This window comes from Astyanax mexicanus, chromosome 22, assembly GCF_023375975.1.
Source record: "Astyanax mexicanus isolate ESR-SI-001 chromosome 22, AstMex3_surface, whole genome shotgun sequence".
Classification (NCBI taxonomy): Eukaryota; Metazoa; Chordata; class Actinopteri; order Characiformes; family Acestrorhamphidae; genus Astyanax; species Astyanax mexicanus.
Genome location: NC_064429.1, coordinates 32,383,056 through 32,404,177, shown reverse-complemented (window position 1 = coordinate 32,404,177; position 21,122 = coordinate 32,383,056). Strand labels below are relative to the sequence as shown.

The 21,122-nt window shown below is 38.5% G+C and overlaps 1 protein-coding gene across 1 annotated transcript in view; it reads left to right on the top strand.

Annotated features, from left to right (window-relative positions):
- Positions 1–20,751, top strand: part of scarf2 (scavenger receptor class F, member 2) — a 76,172-nt gene extending 55,421 nt beyond the window's left edge. Inside the window, exons 10-11 of the mRNA XM_022668430.2 lie at positions 8,812–8,964; positions 10,434–20,751. Of these exons, the coding sequence (XP_022524151.2) occupies positions 8,812–8,964; positions 10,434–11,542 (1,262 nt within the window). The 3' untranslated portion in view covers positions 11,543–20,751. The remainder of the gene's footprint in view (positions 1–8,811; positions 8,965–10,433) is intronic.
- The last annotated feature ends 371 nt before the right edge of the window (positions 20,752–21,122 follow it).

Genomic DNA, 21,122 nt, shown 5'->3' with positions numbered 1-21,122 from the left:
CAAACAGCTATTTTATTAAATGTAAGATGACAAAACTCAGAGATGTGGATCTGGACGGGACTAAAATAACCGGAGGATAAAACCCTTCATAAAAGAGAAAATTACCCCAGAAAGAACCCCGTGAGAAACCTCATCCAGAAATCTCATCCAGATAGGGCTTTAGAGATCTTAAAGCAAGGTATGATGCCTTAATGGTGTACTTTTTTACAGGGATGATCATGCAATTTTTTTTTTTGCATTTGATGGAATGTGTTGCAGGCCTTTTTTATAGCTATTCTCAATGCAAAATTAGGCCCAGCTGCAATTAGCACTGTGGTTTAAACTGCATGGGCCTTCTCATTTAAGCTCATAGACGTTTTCCCAGTACAATGCCTGCAGGCAAGTCACGAGTCAAAGCCCGGCTACAAAAGCTGAAAAGCTAGACTTGCCCCCAAGCCATTCTGTCCCTATGAGAGACATGTGCTTCCTCGCTAATTTGCCACATTATAGAAGTCAAAGAGTCGTCTTCATGTGGCCTGTGTTTAAAGCAGGAAAAAAAAATTACTAAAACAATAATTTCTTTGTCGGCTCGGGTGAGGATGAACTCCAGAACATTTCAATAAAACCCTCAAGCTGCAAAAACCAAGGGAAAAAAAACTAAAACAAATAAGGAGCCGAGTGCAATAAAAGATGGCATTTTTTTGGAAGTGCAGATGCCATTTTTCTGAGCGAGGAATCTTAACGTCAGCGATTCAGCTGGCAAATCAAAGCGGCGTGGAACTAAATCATGTTCGGCCAAATTCAAGAGGCAAAACCATGTTTATTTCATCATCCAACGCAAAAAGAAAGAAACACAGACATGTGCAGGCCGGGATTGTAGCCTACAGTAGTTTACTGTAAACCCAAGATGCGTTTAAACCAGGGGTGTCCAAACTTTTTTGTTGGGGGCCAGAAGGAGAAATATATGTGCAGTCACGGGCTACAGACTCTGTAATAAAACAAATAATTAAATATACCACTTATAATAATATATTTTCTTTAATTACTATCATTTAAACACCATTTTACTTGAGTTACTATCTTTATCTATCTTTGACAGTGTTGTGTAAACTACGATTTTTCAAATTGATGTTTCGGGTCTTAATGTCTTTTAATATTATACTCCTAATTAGGAAACTGATTTCTGATAAATTAAACATACACACTTCCCTCGGTAGCTCGGTACTCAGTTAAAAAAAATAGTAATTTTCCCAACATGCCTGAAATTGTCTGCATTTGCTGTCTATTTTTCGTTTCTTCGGAGTTGTTAGACTCTTTGGCCCGTTTTCTGCGCTACAACTGATCACTCTCACCGCTTTTAGACTCTTTGGCCCGTTTTCTGCGCTACAACTGAACACTCTCTCCACTTTTAGACTCTTTGGTCTGTTTTCTGTTCTACAACTGAGCACTCTTACTGCTTTTTGACTCTTTGGTCGGTTTTCTGCGCTACAACTGAGCACTCTCTCCGCTTTTAGGCTCTTTGGTCTGTTTTCTGTCCTACAACTGAGCACTCTCTCTGCTTTTAGACTCTTTGGCCCGTTTTCTGCGCTACAACTGATCACTCTCACCGCTTTTAGACTCTTTGGCCCGTTTTCTACACTACAACTGAGCACTCTCACCGCATATATAGACTCTTTGGATTGTTTTCTGCGCTACAACTGATCACTCTCGCCGCTTTTAGACTCTTTGGCCCGTTTTCTACGCTACAACTGAGCACTCTCACCGCATATATAGACTCTTTGGATTGTTTTCTGCGCTACAACTGATCACTCTCGCCGCTTTTAGACTCTTTGGCCCGTTTTCTACACTACAACTGCGCATTCTCGTCGCTTTTAGATTCTTTGGCCTGTTTTCTGTGCAACAACTGCATTCTCACTGCATATATAGACTCTGTGGTCCGTTTTCTGCACTACAACTGCTCATTCTTACCGCTTTTAGACTCTTTGGTCCGTTTTCTGACACCTAGCGTTCAAACTTTAACTCTCACTTTATAAAAACCTGCGGGCCAACTTTCGTTTTATTTCTAAAATACCTCGGGGGGCACTCCATAAAAGGAAACAAGCTGCAAATGGCCCACGGGAAGTAGTTTGGACACCCCTGGTTTAAACTGTTGTAATTCAATATTCCCATGTCAGAGATTGCAGTAAGGAAATTGCGAGGCAGATGTAAACACAGGTAATTTATTAACAAGAACACAAACAACAAAACAAATCTAAACTCTAAACAAAATACATGAACAGACAGGACTACAAAAATAAACAAGAAATAAACTACAGACAAAAAAAAGAAACAAGATCCTGATTGACATATAATGGGCGTAATAATGAACAATGATCAATAATAATTTTCTAATTCAAGGCTTAGAACCAACCCCAGTAATTGGCATGTAGAAGATTTACTTTATTCATGGATGTTACATGGTCTAAGACATTTTAAAATGGTTTGCCTAGATGGAATCCTTGTTTATACCTTTATACTTTGTCTTTCTTTTCTTTCCTTCATTCGTTTAATCCTTACGGCTCTGCTATCCTTGTTGGCCACTTTCCCTCCCTCTACTTTTTGCCCTCCTTCACTCGATTTTCTTTCTTTTCTTTTTGTAACCCTACCCTCACAGGCGCTGCAGTAGCCCGAGCATTCCAGGGGAGGTGGGGGTTGGGGCGCCCCGAAACAGGAAGTGACCAAATTTTGCTCAGTCACTTTCAGAGCTGTGATTTATCCAGAGTTAGCCTGGATCTAACTGAGCACATGGTGAAGAGCGTAGCGTAGCGTAGCGTAGCTTAGCAAACAGAGCTACAGTATATCCAGGCCTTTAGAGTGTCTGCTGGTCGGCTTACCTTCCATTTAGAGAAGTATTGCCAGTAGAATAAAATGGAACTCTCTTTTGGCACCATGATGATGATAAGCTGGTTATCCAGGTCAGAACATACCCTACACTGATTATCTAGCTATTTAACCAGTTCCTGAGCATTATATAATGTACAGGGGTTGGACAATGAAACTGAAACACCTGTCATTTTAGTGTGGGAGGTTTTATGGCTAAATTGGAGCAGCCTGGTGGCCAATCTTCATTAATTGCACATTATTGCGCCAGTAAGAGCAGAGTGTGAATGTTCAATTAGCAGGGTAAGAGCACAGTTCTGCTCTAAATATTGCAATGCACACATTATGGGTTGGGGCGACCAAGACAGCAAGTCTTTGTGATGCATCAAAAGCCACGGTATCCAGGGTAATGTCAGCATACCACCAAGAAGGACCAACCACATCCAACAGGATTAACTGTGGATGCTGTAAGAGGAAGCCATTGCTATGCTTATACTGCTACTTACATGTTTTTTTTTAACGTTCAAGCAGATTGTTTATTTAAGAAAATATCATTAAAAACATGAAATCATACAAAAAAACTATTGGTCAGCGCATGCGCAGTGCTGTAAAGAAGCACACATTGATGGGTAGCATAACTCGACAGAACACCGGTTCCCCCGAGCACAGCTGATTCACACAGTGTCTCTCTCACTAACCATAATAAACACTGCTGGCAGAAGTTCAGCTGTGCTGCCATGGAGAACAAAACTCTTTTTTATTTTCATTCAAACATTTTTTTTCCAGCATTTAATTTTTTACTCATTTTTACTCGGTTTCCAAAGTAGTGAAGTAAATTACTTGTGTCAAAATTAACTTGAGTAAAAGTAAAATTACCTATTTTAAAAACTACTATAAAAATGACAAATTACTTATGAAATCTACTCAATTACAGTAATGTGAGTAAATGTAATTTGTTACTTTCCACCTCTGGACAAAACCCCGCGTGCTGAGAATAATATAGGAATTGGTCCAAACTACTTTTGCCAACTAAAACCACCTGTTTTCTGCGCTACAAGTGCGCATTCTCGCCGCTTTTAAACTCTGTGACCCGTTTTCTGTGCTACAACTGTGCATTCTCACCTCTTTTAGACTCTTTGGTCCGTTTTCTGTGCTACAACTGAGCACTCTCGCCGCTTTTAGACTCTTTGACCCGTTTTCTGCGCTACAATTGTGCATTCTCACCTCTTTTAGACTCTTTGGTCCGTTTTCTGTGCTACAACTGAGCACTCTCGCCACTTTTAGACTCTTTGGTCCGTTTTCTGACACCTAGCTTTTAAACTTTGAATCTCACATTATAAAAACCTGTTGGCCAACTTTCATTTTATTTCTAAAATACCTCGCGGGCCATTCCAAAAAAGAAAATGGGCCGCATATGGCCCCCAGGCAGTAGTTTGGACACCCCTGGTCCAAACTACTTTTGCCAACTAAAACCACATTTGGAGTTAGTGTTGAGCGTTTTCAGTAGGGATGAGCTCTAGACCTGACTCAAACCTGGCCGTGTATTTTCCCATAGCTCGACACCCAAGGCCTGGTCAGCCGGAGCCACCTGCTGCTCCGGCTCCAGACAGCTGTGTGGGTCAGTACGGCCGCGGTGCGTCAGGAATGCGCATTTGTCCGTCACCCTCAGCAGAGTATGGGTCTTTAGTGGCGTCAGGGCCTGTCTGGACTGTCTCGCTGCTCTCCATCAGTGACCAGGGCTCAGCAGTTGTCAGCCTGTCGCTAACCCCAGAAGAACAAAGCCCTCAGTCTGCTGGAGCTTAGTTCTCACATGCATGTCGTGCCAGTTTACGGTGTGGCGTTCCCACGGGTTAGCGTGGTTAGCATGCTGTCTGTGTCAGCGCTAAAGAGGGGCTGGAGATGGTTGAGCAGATGTTGGGAAAATCATTTGAAGGTGGAAAAGTTGAGAATGTTGGGCTTCAGTCTGTTGTTAGATATGGTGTGGAGGAAATTGGATGCAGAGTTGTGATGAAAATTACATGGTAACAACCTACGCTGTACACTGTAAACCCAGAAGTTGTTTGAACTCAAATAAATTAAGTCTGTTTTACATAAAATTGGAGATTTCTAAACAATACTCAACTCATCTATTTTGAGTTAGTTGAACATTTGTGGGCACATATACTGTACTATTCAAACTGAGATCTTTGAGTTGAACCAACTTATAATAACTGAGTTTAGTCTATTTTGCCATTAACAGCTTCTTTTCCATTGGCTTCTGTCACAATCTATTTGCATACTGGGTGTGTCCAACAGTTTCTGACAGACACTCACCATCAGTGTGTAGTGATTCCCCCTGGGCTACCTTACAAATAAATCTACTTCCTCTTTAGTTGTAATAACTTGATGTTTTAATTTATGCAAACTCAAGTTTTCGTTCTCCATTACTTAAAAAAAAAAAGAGCAAACCGGCTGCCTTAAAAAAGTTAAGTAAACTCAGCTTATCCAGTCTTACAGTATAACAAACATAAAAAAGTTAAATTAAATTCCTCTTTAGTTTTTATAACTTAATATTCTAAGTTACGCTAACTTAAGTTTTTATTACCCATTACTTAACTTTTTTAAGGCAATCGATTTCCTCCGTTTTTTCAAGTAAATTCAACTTATCCAGGCTTACAGTGTAGAGCAGCAGAATTAAAATTAAATTAGTTTGAAAGGGCCTATAAACATTTTGAGATACTAGTTCATCTAAAAAAAATAGAATATCATTAAAAAGTTACTTTATTTCAGTAATTCAGTTCAAAATGTGAAACTCTTATTTATTTTATTGTTGATTATTATGATGATTATGGCTTACAGCCAATTAAACCCCCAAAATCAGTGTCTCAGAAAATTTGAATATTATATAGCTTAAGACAAATTGGTGCTTTTGTCAGTGTGGGCAGTGTGCCAAGTCCTGCTGGAAAATGAAATCCGCATCTCCATAAAAGTTGTCAGTAGCAGAGGGAAGCATGAAGTGCTGTAAGATTTTGTGGGAAAACAAAACTGCACTGACTTTAGACTTGATAATAAAACACAGTGGATCAACACCAGCAGATGACAGACATGACTCTCCAAACCATCACTGATTGGTGGAAACTTCACACTAGACCTCAAGCAGCTTGGACTGTGTGTCTCTCCACTCTTCCTCCAGACTCTGATCCCTTGATTTACAAATGAAATGTAAAAGTTTTCATTGGCTGTAAGTCATAATCATCAATAATAAAATAAATAAAGGCTTAAAATACACTGTAAAAAGTGAAGCATGGAGCTGTTCATTCAAGCTAATAAATATGATTGAACACATAGTACAATTATTGACTTTATTGTGAAACTCAACCTTTTTGAATTTTGATGTGTCAATTTTGATTCAGACTAAATTAATTACAATTCTGAAGGAAATAAACCAAATGTTTTGGTTCCACTGAAATCATACTCGAAGAAAAGAGATAAGGATGTAATATTTTTAATTTGAATCAAACATGAATTGCGCATGCGCACTGTGGAGCACGGGAGAAGTTGTAGAGAAGTGCTTCAGAGCACTGAGGGAGAGAGGGAGAAAGTGCCTGAACGCGCTCGCGAGAGAGAGAATGAGAGAGGGAGAAAGTGCCTGAACGCGCTCGCGAGATAGCAACGCATGCTTATGGTATTGTGGCGTCGGGACTGGAGGGGGGGCGCAAGGAATTATGGGAGCTCACCCTGTTGGGGGAAGTGGGTGTTTTTCTGCGTGTTTATGTTACTGTTTATCCCAGAGTTTCATGTCATGTTTTATTATCACTGTTCTAGTATTATTCATGTAGTTATCAGTTATGTGGTTGTTTTGTGCCTCACCCTTTGTGTGTTTTCTGTGTGTGGGAGTGGGGTTAGCTGCGTTGGAGCTGTAGTTAGTTTTACTTTCAAAAGTGGAATCCCATGTAAATCCAGCTCTTAGTGTCCTCCTCAGAGCAAAATAAAAAGAGCAAGAGAGCACTGAAACGAATCTCGCTGGTAATCCGTCCTCTTCCACGCCACAGTAACTTCTGGAACTTCTGAATATGCTGCCATGTTTTTTTAAAAGTTCGGATCAATTTAAATGTATTAGTTTGGTTCCGAAACTGAAATGTAAAGAATTTAACTTGGATCAAGGTGAATAATTAATATTGGGTCGAGTGAAGTAATATGGTTTATGTCAAAATAAAATAATCAGGTTGTAACAATTGACTTTATTTAGATTGAGTGAAGTCAAATAGTTTAGATGCAACAAATGGACATCAATTTTTTTAATTTGAGCAGGGCTACACTTTTTACAGTGTAGATCACTCTGTGTGTAATACATCTATATATAATATGAGTTTCACAAAGTAACTTTTCAGCAACTAATACAGTATAGTGTATTAATGTGCTTTATGTGCAGCTAGTGTCCACAACAACCCCACAGCAAGCACTAAGAAGTGCTAACGCTAATGGCTAAAGAGCCTCTTTTTGAGAAGTTCTGCGGCTCCTCAGATATGAAGAGAGCTTCCTTGGAAAGTTTAGATAAAAGCCAAATAGCTCGCACCACGTGTCAGGGCCTTGTAAACAGGCCAGGCCTGTGTGGTTAGCGCCCACTCCAGCCCTCGCTGGCCGAAAGCAGATGTGAACACACTAAGAAAAGTAAGTACAGATTTGTACTTAAAAGAGTACAAAGCTCGTCGCTGGGGCTGTACCTTATATTGAGGTACAAAAAAGTACCTTTCAGTGAAAGTCCTTTTTTGTACCCATGGTTTTTGTGCCAGTAAAGATTATAAAGATTATAAACATTATCATCAACTAAATTTGGCTCAAAAACTTGATGATCCAAAATTGTCTGGCTTTCAAATAAAAAAATGTGCAATTTAAATATATATTGTTTATTAGTGCAGTGATGCAGAATACTGAATGTACCCTTTGTCTGGTTAAATGGTACAAATTTGTACTTATTGCTGTTAGAAATTACTTTGTACTTCAGAGGGAACAAATCTGACCCTGTAAAGACCAATATTGTACCTTTGAAGGTACAATTATAAAGAGTGTACCTTTAAGTACAAAAAAGTACTCATATCGTACCTCTATTTTTTAGAGTGAAGGATAAACCGCAGGCATCCCACAGCTGTCCTGTTCTCTAGGTCAGCACAAAACAATATCGGCCAGTCCTGGCCTTAAAAAAAACACCGTGACCTACATTAGGTCTGGAGGACTGCTCTGAACACAGGCTCTTCCAGGAGAGGAGAGCTGGCTAATCACTGCTGACGCTCGCTAGCAGTTAGCATGTTAGTCTTGCCTTATCTGTCTTGTTTTATTAGCCAATAGGTCTTAGAAAGATAGTAGTAAATAAGTCTTAACAGAGATAATTATGTATATAAATGGATTAAAAAGTTATCCAAAAGCAGTGTGTAAGACTGGTGGAGGAGAACATGCCAAATATTGAGTTCTGAACATTTCTTTGCATCATTTGAGGTCTGAAAGCTCTACATATTTTTTGTTATTACAGCCATTTCTCATTTTATGCAAATACATGCTCTAAATGACAATATGTTTATATGAAATATGGGAGAAATGTTGTTTGTAGTTTATAGAATAAAACCAGAATGTTAATTTTACTCAAACAAATACCTTTAAATAGCAAAATCAGTCACCCCCCTCCATTTTCAAACCTGCTCCTACAAATTTGGATATGAGAAAAACTGTATTTAAGCACCTACAGTTATAATATAACTTCACTATACTATTGACTTTCTCTTCACCCTCAACCAATCATCTATACACATTCCTTTCCAGGGAATCTTCCCGGTCCCTGTCCTGTGTGGGCTGAAGGTCCTACTGTTTCATTAAGAGTTGTAAAAGAGTCTTTGTCTCTTTAGGAACCCGAGGAATTCTCCTCTGAGAATAGTTCTGCTCATCCTGACCCCTGTGTTTGTTTTCTTTTCTCTTTCTGTTTTTTCTCTGAAAACCATCCAGTAGCCCACCACGACCCCGAGAACACCTTCAACTGCAGCTTCATCGAGCCCCCCTCAGTCGCCGAGCAGCCCACCCCGTCCTGGTCCTCCCAGGAGTCCTTCTCCTCCTTCGAGACGAGCGAGGACGGCCCTGTTTACTGTGTTCCTCACGAAGGTGAGTCACGTTGGAAAGCGGCGCGGATAAGCCATCTGTTTGGTCGGTGGGGAGCAGCGATTGGGGAGTGAAGGAGTCTCAGAGCAGCGATTGTTCTGACCCAGTTTGACGGAGGGCGATTGTGGAGGCAGATTTGCTGGAATGGTAATGCCAGGCTTTCAGGCACCGTGCGCTGCGAGAGCGCAATGCGAAAATACAAACAGGAAATGGCACAGAAGTCCCAGTCAGCAGCGGGAACGCCGCCAAGTCATGAATCATTTTACTCAGAAACGCTGGAGCAGGACGAGGGTAATGATTGCTGTTTACTAAGCAATTTTGGTTTTCTGGCAAAACCCAGACAGAGACGCTCGAAAGAGTCGCCCCAGGCGGAGGTTCGTACAGTAATGTGTGATGTTTCTTCAGTGGAGCCCTCAGAAAGAGCCGGCGGCTGTTTTATATGTAATTTTAAGCTGCATCAATTACATTAATAGAGACGTATGCTCTTCGCCTCGAGCTCTAGCTCGTTTTCAGTTAAAATATTGGTGTCTTTCTTCTCTGCACTTAAGAGGAACTTCCCTCTAAACAGGCCAGAATTTTTGTCAATAGTCTGCCTGACATTACAGCACTAATTCTTGAGGATTTCTATTCAAGCATTACATAAAAAGCTTTCATGTTTGATAAGGAACTCTACTGAAAATCATAATTGTAATTGTGATAGAAAATCTGTTTTCAAACATGCAGAATTTGGGGTTGATTTTTTTATCAATCATATCGTCATACCTATTATATCACTGGGGTCTGACCATTGAGACCAAAATAAACTTGCCTGGCTCAGATGGTGTCAAGCCTGGGGGTGGTAGCATCATGGTTTTCCAACAAAGTTATGACCCCCACATATCTCCAGGATGCTGATGGCAAAAGTGATGGACTGGCCAAGTGTGTCTCCAGACATAGACGCAATTGAGCACATGTGGGGCATCCTCAAGCAGAAATTGGAGGAGTGCAAGTTTAAGATTAAGTCTAATGATTCCAGTAGAAAATTTTCCAGCTCTGGTGAATCCCATGCTTGAGAAGGTTAATGCTAAATAATTATGATATTCACACAAAATATTGACATTTTTGACAGAGTTGGGATATGTTCACAATGCGTTGTACTCACTTTTATTGAATACTGTATCTTGGGTTTATGCTGTCTGCAGTTGAACAAAATGTCACTGTCCAATGAAAAACAAGTATCTCCATTCTTTTTTGATCATTTCAACAGACAAACTGTCCCTTATAATGTGCCAAAATTTCTTGATTTTAGGAGTTTTTTCTCTCTCCTGTAAAGTTGCTGTTTTAAAGATTTTCATTGGACAGTTTTTTAAAAGTAATTTGAGGTTGAGCAGATATGACCTTTTCCCACATCATTACTCTAGAAAAAGACTCTAGAAAAACATCATTAACTACCCATTATTAATTAACCAATACTTTTCTTTTGCTTCATTCAGATAACATAAATGAGAGTAACGTGAAGCCCAGTCCCAATGCCACTCTGGAAAATGCTGCGTCCTTTACCGAGGACGATGCTGGAGAATACACGTCTCTTAAAGACACAAGAGCAACCACAAAGCAAGCTACCAGTGACGGAAGCGAGCAGCCACTTCTCAAGTCCTCAGACAGCGAGGGCTCCACCAGTGGATCTGAGTCAACCATGGGGGCTCTTTATGCCAAAATCGCTCGCCTTTCCAAGCATTCCAAAGAAGAAGACGACGGTGGAGCTGAAGCCAAAGCCAACGACAAGATCCTATCACCAGAGAAGACCAAACCTCGCCCGCCTGACCCTTCCACCAAACCCAAAGTGTCTTGGATCCATGGAACATCTGGAAGCAACCATTCAGAGAAGGGCCAGGCACCTTCACCTCCCAAAGAAAAGAAGAGGAGCTCTGAAGGTTCTGGGAAGGGAAGCGAAGAGAAGCATCGATCAAAGGATAAGTCAAGCAAGAAAGGGGAGAACAGGAATGCAGATGGCAAGAAGGTCGATGGAAATGAGTCTCCAAGCAAGACCAAAGCCCACAAAGCTTCAGACCCGATTGAGCACATCAATGGCGCTGTTCAGAACGCCTTAAAGAAGATAGGAAACTTCCACTCTGAGAAGAAAACTGGCGAATCGACGAAAGAGCCGCCAAAGAGCCCAAAGATCATGCACCCTCACATAAACTCTGAGGCGGCCACTCTTCTGGCAGCTCAGTTGAAGGAGAAGACCCAGAGCCTGAATCGTAACGAAGGTCTCTCCATTGGGGTCAGACCCAACGGAGTGTCCACTCCCCAGGCCAACCGGGAGAAGCCAACGCCACCCCAGAAGGCCAAACGCACAGCAAGTGGCGCCAACAAGGCCCTTCTACCAACTTCTACTAACCTCCAGAAGATGGTGGCTCCTGTCACGGACCCAGAAAAGCAGGCCTTAAATGGGACCAAAGTAGGAGATGCAGGAGATGCCACGCCAAAGAAAACGCCCATCAAAAAACCACCCAGGAAGAAAGGCAAGGAGGGCCCAGCAGAGACAGAAGCTAAGGCCACACCAAAGACGGCCATTATGCCACCTCAGTTTGTCAAATAGACCCTTCGTTTGGAATTTACCGGGCTGGACATGAAGCACCAGCCTATAATGAATGAAAAATGAAACCTTTCACTTAGTACTTTCTTCTTGTTTCATGCGATAAGTGATAAGGAAACTCTCAGACCGAGAGGCGAGACGAGCTATCAGGAGAGCTATATCATCTCGGATCTTAATTCTGAGAAATTTTGATTGCGGTTTGATCGAGGTCCAGGAGGAGCTTGGAGAAGAAGGAACAGACACTGGTAACATGTCGTGCCTTGAACGTTTTTACAGTTTGTACAGATCTAAAAAAAAGGAATTCATCAGTATTATAATGGATATTTTAAATGGATTTAAAGTAATGTTATAAGCTTTTTATAAGATTTTGTATTCCAGCTCTTCAGCTAAGCATTTCTACATTCACCAAAAACACCAATTTCTACAATTTCCACAATTTCTACATTCACCAGGACTTTTATCAGGTCATCCTGTGTTCTAACATTATGACCAAACCAAGCTTATACTCTGATAAGAAATTCAGCAAAATCCTAATCAAATGACCAAAGTTAGTAGAATGGTACTATAGATATAGTATAGATATAGACCTCTTTTCCACTGAAGGGCCAACAAACAATTCAGGGTCATTAAGGTGTCAGAGCCATTAGACTGATTGATTATCAGTCTTTATATGTATCAGAGTCTGCAGAATAGCATGCTAACTTACGAAACAGCGTATGCTAACTAGCGAAAAATCTTAATTTTCTCGTATTTGCTCTCATTTTTGCTAATGTGTGCAAATCAGCACAGACTAAACTCTTCAATTATCGAATTAAGGCATTAAAAAGAGCTAGCATGTAATTTACTGACCAAAATATGGTCTCCGTCAACGTCCTGTACTAAAAAAAAAAATTAAACCCTCTATGGCATAAATTTGGGAGGAAAAATATTATTTTTGAAATATGACTTTCTACTTTCTATTTTATCAAATATCAAATCATTTGATTCAGATGTTTTAGAGCAAGGAAGCACCCAAACAATTGTGTTCTACCTGCATAACATTGGCCAAAGTTAACAAATTAAAAATATAACACTGTTTTAGTAAGTTTACAACAATAATATATTAAGAATATGAACATGCAAATATTTTTCATTACGTGTTCTTGCCGTATTCATATATTCTTTTACGCCTTGTTATAATTGGTGTAGATATGGTTTCAACATTATATTGAAAATAAGTAAGCAATCAAATACGTTAAAAATAAGGCATGGTATGGTAGGGTAACCTTAGATTTCCAGTATTTTAGCATGGTTAGCAGCAGCGCTAGTGCTAGTAAATGCTTAAGACATTTTTCGCACTATAAGGTACACTTAAAATCCTTCAGTTTTCCCCAAAAATCGACAGTGTGCCTTATAATCTAGAGAATTTGACCTGTCGGTTGTATTAGAGACCAATGCTAATACTGCTCCAACCTTGGTGCTGGAGAAACTTCACTGAAACTCCTGTATAATGCAGTACATCAGTCGTGTGGCTTTACTGCTCCTTAATACCTGACTGGTGAAATTCTCCAGACTGTAAGTTACAATGTCGAATTTTGTGAAAATGAAAGGATTTTAAATGTGCCTTATAGTGCAAAAAATACTATATTTAACTATAAATAATTTGTTAAGCTTTTCTGTTACCATTATATCAGTGGAACGTTAGATTGGTCTTACAGGGCGCCGAGTGGTTCAGCGGTCTAAAGCGCTGCCACTATGAGCAGGAGGTCGCAGGTTCGAACCCCCGCTCATGCAGCTTTGCCATCAAGCTGCCGGCGTCAGAGGGAGCAAAATTGGCCCTGCTCCCTCCGGGTGGGTAGATGGCGCTCTTTCCCCACATCACTATGGTGATGTCTGCAGCACAGGGCATCTGTGAGCTGATGTACCAGAGCCGAGCCGCTGTGCTTTCCTCCAAGCGCGCTGGCTGCTCGGCAATGCTGCATCGTCAGCAGCTCGAAAAGAAGCGGTGGCTGACTTCACATGTATCGGAGGAAGCATGTGCTAGTCTTCACCCTCCTGGTATCACTAGTGATAGGGGGAGTCCTAATGAATGGGTTGGGTAATTGGCCGTGTAAATTGGGGAGAAAATGGGAAAAATTAGAAATAAAATTATAAAAAAAAAAAAAAGATTGGTCTTACAAAATATTTTGTATGCTAACAAAACACAAGTCAATTTCCTTTCATTTACAATTAATAACCCATCCCTAGCCTTAAGTACAGTTCGCTGACCATGCGCCATGACAGTGACTCTCTGTGTTTAGAGCTGCTCACCCCTACAGTGGAAAAGAGGTCATACTGGTGTAGCGCTGTCATACTGTAACCAGACTCAGTCATTCCACAACAATTCTCTGTGTTTATATTCACATATTTCTCACGACCTATTGAGCCTCTGAGCTGCAGTGTGTAATTATACCAGTATTATACCAGTAGAGCTGTGCAAAAGTTCAAGCTTTTAACTCAAACTGGACCAAAAACAGCAATCGCCTAACATGACTCTAAAGTTTCTAGACTCTTCTAGGTTTCTAGGTTCCTCCAGCTCTTTATACATAAAAGGGATCCAGAGAAAACTGAATGCTGCTGTTAAAACTCTGTGATTTAAGTGATTTAAGTGGGTTCCCAGCAATCATTGCTTAAGTTCTTTGGTGGAAAGTCTAGAACAGGGGTCTAGAATAAGTGTATTTGAATGTGGTTATTCAGTTTAACTGAATCAATTGACTTTTGGCCAAACATTAAATTCTCAAACTCTAAATATTTGCTCCGAAGCTGGATTTCATTAAATATACTTTAATATCAATATCTTGAGATTGATGCCAATTTTTGAATACCTTTATTTGAATGGTCCATTACAGATGCCAACTAAAACTTGCCTGAATATCTATTAAATGCAACTAAATAAACTCTACGTTGAATGTACGTGATTTTCCATGGAAACGTATCCTACAATTAATCCAAACCCAAATAAGCCTAAACTTAAGCATGAATCAACCTTAAAACCTCTAAAAAAATCTAACTTAAGCTATAATCTAACCCTTAAATCTAACCCTAAACTTGGCCTTAAAATGTTAAGATTAGGGTTTTGGGTTAGAGTTGGGTTTAGGGTTACAATTAATAGAGAATCTATGAGGCATCTACAATACACTATCCAAGTAAAGTGTTACCCAGTGCTTTTCTCAAAACCATTTTTAACTACTTGTCTGAGAAAGAAATTAGAAATTACAAAATATTTGGTACACTCTAAAAAAAATAATACACTGGATCTACTTGAAAAATGTATGCATTGATTGCATGCATCTTTTTAAGTAATCCCAACCAAACTGTTGTTGAGTTGTTGAGAAAGCTATAAGACTTTTAATTGTGGACTAACTTAACTTTTTTTAATTGTTTCACTTAATAATAATCTAATTTTTTCAACTAAATTACGTTTCACCAACATAAATTAATTGAACTTTAAAAATATCCATTAATTTGAGCTTATAAGCAGAAAATTACTATTTTTTTTCTTAGTTTCGTAAGTACAAATATTGTCGTTGGTTGAACTCAAAATTGTGCTGATGCTAAATTATGCATTTAAAAAGGATTTAAAAAATGCACCCAAACAAAAAAATGAATGTCAAATTTGTCTAAACATTTTCAAAAACATAATTTTTACGTTGAATGGACTCTTTTTTATATATTTTATTTACTAAGACCCTACATTTAAATTTTTTAGAGTGTAGTATCACAGGGTTATATTTCAAGGCCATTTAAAGTAATGTAAATTGTGAAAGTAATGTAGGTCTTACCTCAAGAGTTAATATGAAAAATACCACATAATTATTTTATACTTTTAAAGTAAATGTTTGGTAAAGAACGTATTATACTGTATGGACAGCATTTAAGCATTATTATAAAAAATAAAAAATAACCATGTGGCGCTCAGCACTCAGTATAGGCTTTTAAAACTCATTTAAGGATATTTGCTTGTATTTATTCAACAGTCTACTAATAACAGTAGTAATTTTAGCAATGGTGAACAAGGGGAGGGAGTATGACTAGTATGCAAATAGATCATCCCAGGAACCAATGGGAAGTGTAAAAACACACCCTAAAAAGATCACTATAGAGTATTTGTTTGAAATGGCTCAAATTACTGCAGGCAGTATGACTAAATAAATTAAATCAATGAACTCAAGATATGTCAAAAAGTCAGTATTACACAAAGGAACCCATTGTGTATCTTATGCATTTTAACTTAATTCTTAATTATTATGGAAGTTAGATTTTACACTGCAAACAACGGGCCAGATTTCAGACAAACAAGTAATTTTTTCTAATTTAGTATTGAAAGTTTGAGTTTTCTCTGCTATTAAAGTATCAAAAACACAAAAATCTTTTTAATGCTCAGTCATATATCATTAAGCATTGACTTTCCTAAAGAATGGCAATCAAAAACCTTATTTCTCATAAAATCTTTCGAGATTTATTCCCCTATTCTAGACTTCTGCCATTTCTATGTGTTGTTTTTCAGTAGTAAAAGAGCTGGAAGCAGTGAGGAAAGTTCTGGAAAGTCCTTAAAAGAGGTTTTCGTCACTTTCTCTCCAATCAGAGCATGTGGACAGCAGATCTCAGACTGATGAGTGACTGATAGACGGTGTCGTATTTCGGTTACACAAACAAATCTGCTGCTGCTTTTATAGAGAGACAGACTGAGAGAATTAACAGCCAACAAATGGAGCTGGTGATTAACCGTAACTCTGAGGCCTGAGTGATGTGAGTGTTTGTATGAGAGCTTTATTGAGCCTGAAATGTTGGTCCAAACCCGATTATACAGCCTGAACTTCTTCTAAAAGTTAATTTATATATACAGCTCTGGACAAAAATAAGAGACCACTTAAAAATGATGAGTTTCTTTAATTTTACCAAATTGAAAACCTCTGGAATATAATCAAGAGGAATGGATGGATGATCACAAGCCATCAAACCAAACCAAACTGAACTGCTTGAAGTTTTGCACCAGGAGTAAAGCAGCATAACGTTATCCAAAAGTAGTGTGTAAGACTGGTGGAGGAGAACATGATGCCAAGATGCATGAAAACTGTGATTAAAAACCACCAGGGTTATTCCATTCCACCAAATATTGATTTCTAAACCCTTTAAACTTATCAAAACTCTTAAATTCAAATAAATGATCTAAATGGCAATATTTTTATTTGGAATTTGGGAGAAATGTTGTCTGTATTTTATAGAATAAAACAACAATGTTCATTTTACTCAAACATAAACCTATAAATAACAAAATCAGAGAAACTAATTCAGAAACTGAAGTGATCTCTTTTTTTTCCAGAGCTGCATATACAGTTTATTTCATTATTTTAAAATATTCTGCATTTGTAGATTAATACTAAAGTCATCCAAACTATGATGAAAAACATATTAAATTATTTAGTAAATAAAATAATTGTTAAACAAACCAGAATATGTTTAAAATTTTACATTCTCTGTCAGCTTTATGAGGTAGAGTCTTCTAGAATTCAGGCTTTCAGTTAACAGCTGTGCTGAACTAGTCAAGAGTTAATTACTTGAATTTCTTGCCTCTTAATAAAGTGTTTGAGAGCATCAGTTGTAAAGTAGTGAAGAGGTAGAGTTACAGGTATACAGTGAACAACTTAACTAAGAAAAGAAAAAAATGACTTTAAGAAACAAAAAAATGTGGTGATGAAACTGGCCCTCATCAGGACCGCTCCAGAAAAGAAAGAGCAAGAGTTTTCTTTGTTGCATAGGATACATTAAACAGCACATGCTGTTTATAACTGGCTTGTGGCAGTGCGATAAAGAGCCTAAATAAGTTTTTCTCTCATTTAAAGTAGTTATTAACTTAGTTATAACTTAGTAATAACTTAGTAATAACATAATTACGAAGAATATTGTATAAAGGAAAGCAGTAGGACTGTAAATGCAGGCCAAAAAAAAAAAACTTAAAATGATCAGAAGTGTTTGGACAAACATTTCAAGCTCCAATGTGTGTGTATATGTAAGTGTGTGTGTGTGTGTGTGTGTGTGTGTGAGTGTGAGTCTGTGTTTGTATTTGTTTATATGAAGCCTCTTGAGTTCCTAGAGTGCCTTTAGCTGAATTCCCAGCATTGTTAAGCATTACCCATGAAGAGTGCACTATGCCTCATGTGCCTTATGCTAATAGGATATAGTATAATAGGGCATGTCTTATAAATGCATATAACATTTCTTATATTTCTTATATTATACACATCCACAAGTGCACTTATACAGCATTATTACACACACACACGCATCAGTATCTACAGTACAATAGTGCCTACAGTACAGTATATCACCAGTGTACCACTATTATCTCATACATATGGATTTATCATCAGTACAGTGCTTTAATAATTCAGGTACCACTTCATATACATAATTTTTTTCCTCATTATCATTGCAGTCATGGACATAGTTTTGGACCAGTTCCACCCAGCTATTTCCCACACGCTCACCCTTAACAAGCTGACCACATAAATGCTAGCTAAAATAAACCAGCCGAGAGGTTTTCTCATCAAACCCCGAGAAAAATAACTACGTTTGACGAGCTATTTGAGTGTAATGTCACGTCTTTGAGCCCTAAAGCACTTGCAGGTTATTTCCGGCCTATGCTGGGAATATCCCCTTTGGAAAAACCCAAAGATAGTGGCTTCAGAATGCATGAAAACTGGACGGTTAAAGAGGCATTGTGTACAGCATGCTAGCAAACAATTAGCATTGTGCATTAGCATTGTCTCCAGCCAGCTCTGATGGCGGTAATGGTGGTGGTGTTGGAGTGTACTGAGAAAAAAAGACAAACAATCAGTGTTATTGAATTGAATTGTATTGAATTGTGTTAGTTGATGTAAAGTAAGGTTTTTTTTTGTTATACAGTTGAGCTTTTGGTCCTGTTTTATGTTAACTTCCGCTAATAACTGTGTAGTTACACATTAATAATGTTGTTACAACAATGTAATTACTGGTTATATAGTCATGTATTGCAGCGAAAGTTATTATGAATAGAATTTTTCTTTAAAAAACAAAATAAAGGTTCAACAGCCAAGCTTGTGACCAGTATTGGGTATGTTTTTGATTGTTTTTCATGGTTTAACTGGTTTAACCATGAGTATAATCAATCTAACCCATCTAGTTGACAAGTCCAAAAAAGGTTGACCAAACTGGTGAACCACTTGGATCAATATGATCAACACAAGAAAGCTGGGTGTCCACCATGACCAAGAATGTTGACCAGCAAGACTACCATAGTTTTTGATTTTGGTTGTTGTTTGGATATAGCTCTTGACTAGAATGTGGTATCTTTGAGTTTAATTTGATGTTTTATTATATTTTTTGGTCTAAAAGCATGATCAACCTCAAAGAGCTTAACAAACCAGTATGAAAAAGCTCGTCCAGACTTGACCAGCAACCTAGTTAACCACAGTGACCACCAAAAGACCAAGAAGGTCCACCACTATTGCAAGAATGACATAGCTATTTGTCCATCACCCACCACACTGGTTGATTAAGCCTGGCTTGTATGATCAAGCTGGTCAACTACCACCATGATCAAGTTGGTCAACTATTATGACCAGTTGAGTGTAGGAGTTTAAAGGTAAACTCTTTGGAGTTTAAAGGTTTAGCCTTCAAGCACCATCAACCTGATCAAGTTAGAATGGCAGTCATGGCCAATCTAGTCAACCAAGTTGACCAACATGGCTAACACAACAAAGCTTGTTGTCTACCATGACCGAGCTTGTTGACCAGCATGGCTCCGATGGTCAATTCAATTAACCTGGTTAACCAACATGGCCAACAACATATCCTTCTGGTTTACCATATTTACCAAAGTGGCCAAGGTAGTTAAGCTGGTTGACCATTTTGACCTTTTGACCTGATGATTTAGCTGGTCTATAAATGTGATCAACTTTATCAAACTAGAAAAACTAGTAGAACCAAACATGACCAATATGATCGATCCTCATGAACATCAAGCCATCACAACCTTGCTGGTTGGCCAACCACCTTGACCATATGACCAACACAACAAAGCTGGTTGTCTACCATGACCAAGCTTGTTGATCAGCATGACTAAGATGGTCAAGCTGGTTAACCTGGTTGACCATCATGGCCAGCAAGATCCCATTGGTTTACCATCTAGTGCCAAAGCCAAGTTGGTTAAGGTGGACCATAGGGTATGTTTCTGTTTGAGTTTGATGGTGTAGCTGGTCTACAAAGCTTGTCTAATCAAGATCAAGCTGGTTGACTATCATGAGTAGCATGACCAAGCAAGTCATATCCAGCTTGGTTTTGCTGCTCATGGTTGGGGGTGGGACTAAATATTAAGATATAAAAAGATAAAAAGCTGTACTAACTTAATTTAAATGCAATACTGAAAACACTACATTAGTTACATTGTTATTACATGGTTATTAATGTGTAATTACACAGTTATTACAGAGACTTACTATAAAATAGGGCAGGTCTTTCTTTCTAAGGTACAAATGTCCCTTTTTATAATGGTTATTTTTCTACATACCGAGATATTTTGTAATAATATTGTTATGTATGTTTGTAAGCTGTGCTTATACAACTTATATATTGCTTGTTCTTTTTTTTTATTGTTTTTGGTGTCGAATGAACTGGCTTTCAGACTTAATAACTTCCCCCGTCCCTCACACTTATTTTTCATTCAAACTTCAGGTACAAGTGTTTTATGTATATGAAAATTTTTTTTTTATCATTTTTTGTTGTTTGTTTCTTGTCGTTTCTCTGTGGAAGTTATTGTTTTATGATAAACAGTAAATCGTATGATGCAGAGGTCAGTGGGAGGTCAACTCTATCTAGCCGTATTAACCGTAACGTCCTGTGTTTTACTCCGCTCTCTGGATTAGGATCCTCGACAAAGAACGGATGTTGATGTTTTTGCACAGAACCTGAAACTTTTCCAGCTGCAGTATAAAGTATTATAGGATTTTAAAGACTGAAGAACTGTTTCCCGCTCTGACTGGACCCTGACCGGGTCCTGAATTAAAGAGTCTCACTGTGGAAGTGGAGTAAATTTGTGTTGCGTTGTGTTTCGGTTTGTGTTGGGGGTGTTGGGGTTGTTGGCGATGTTGTTGATGTGTGGCTGTTCATTACCTACTTTTTAAAATAAAATGAAACATGTAGCTCCTGAACCTGAAGACCTGGACTGAGTGTGAATTTATTCTTATCTATCTATCTATCTATCTATCTATCTGTCTGTCTGTCTGTCTGTCTGTCTGATCAATACCTATGTTTATTTGTCAGTATCCATGTCCATATATATATATATATTCGATCTTTCTGTCTGTCTGATTGACTACCAATGTTTATATGTCTCTTTGTCTGTCTGGCTGTTTGTCTCTCTATTTAGTTATCTAACTAGCTGTCTCGTTACATATGTAGCTGTGTGTATCTTTATCTATTTATCTATCTAGCTGTCTGTCTCTCTATCTGTTTACATATCTAGCTGTCTCTCCATATCTTATTTACCTATTTAGCTGTCTGTCTTTCTCTCTATTTATTTAACTAG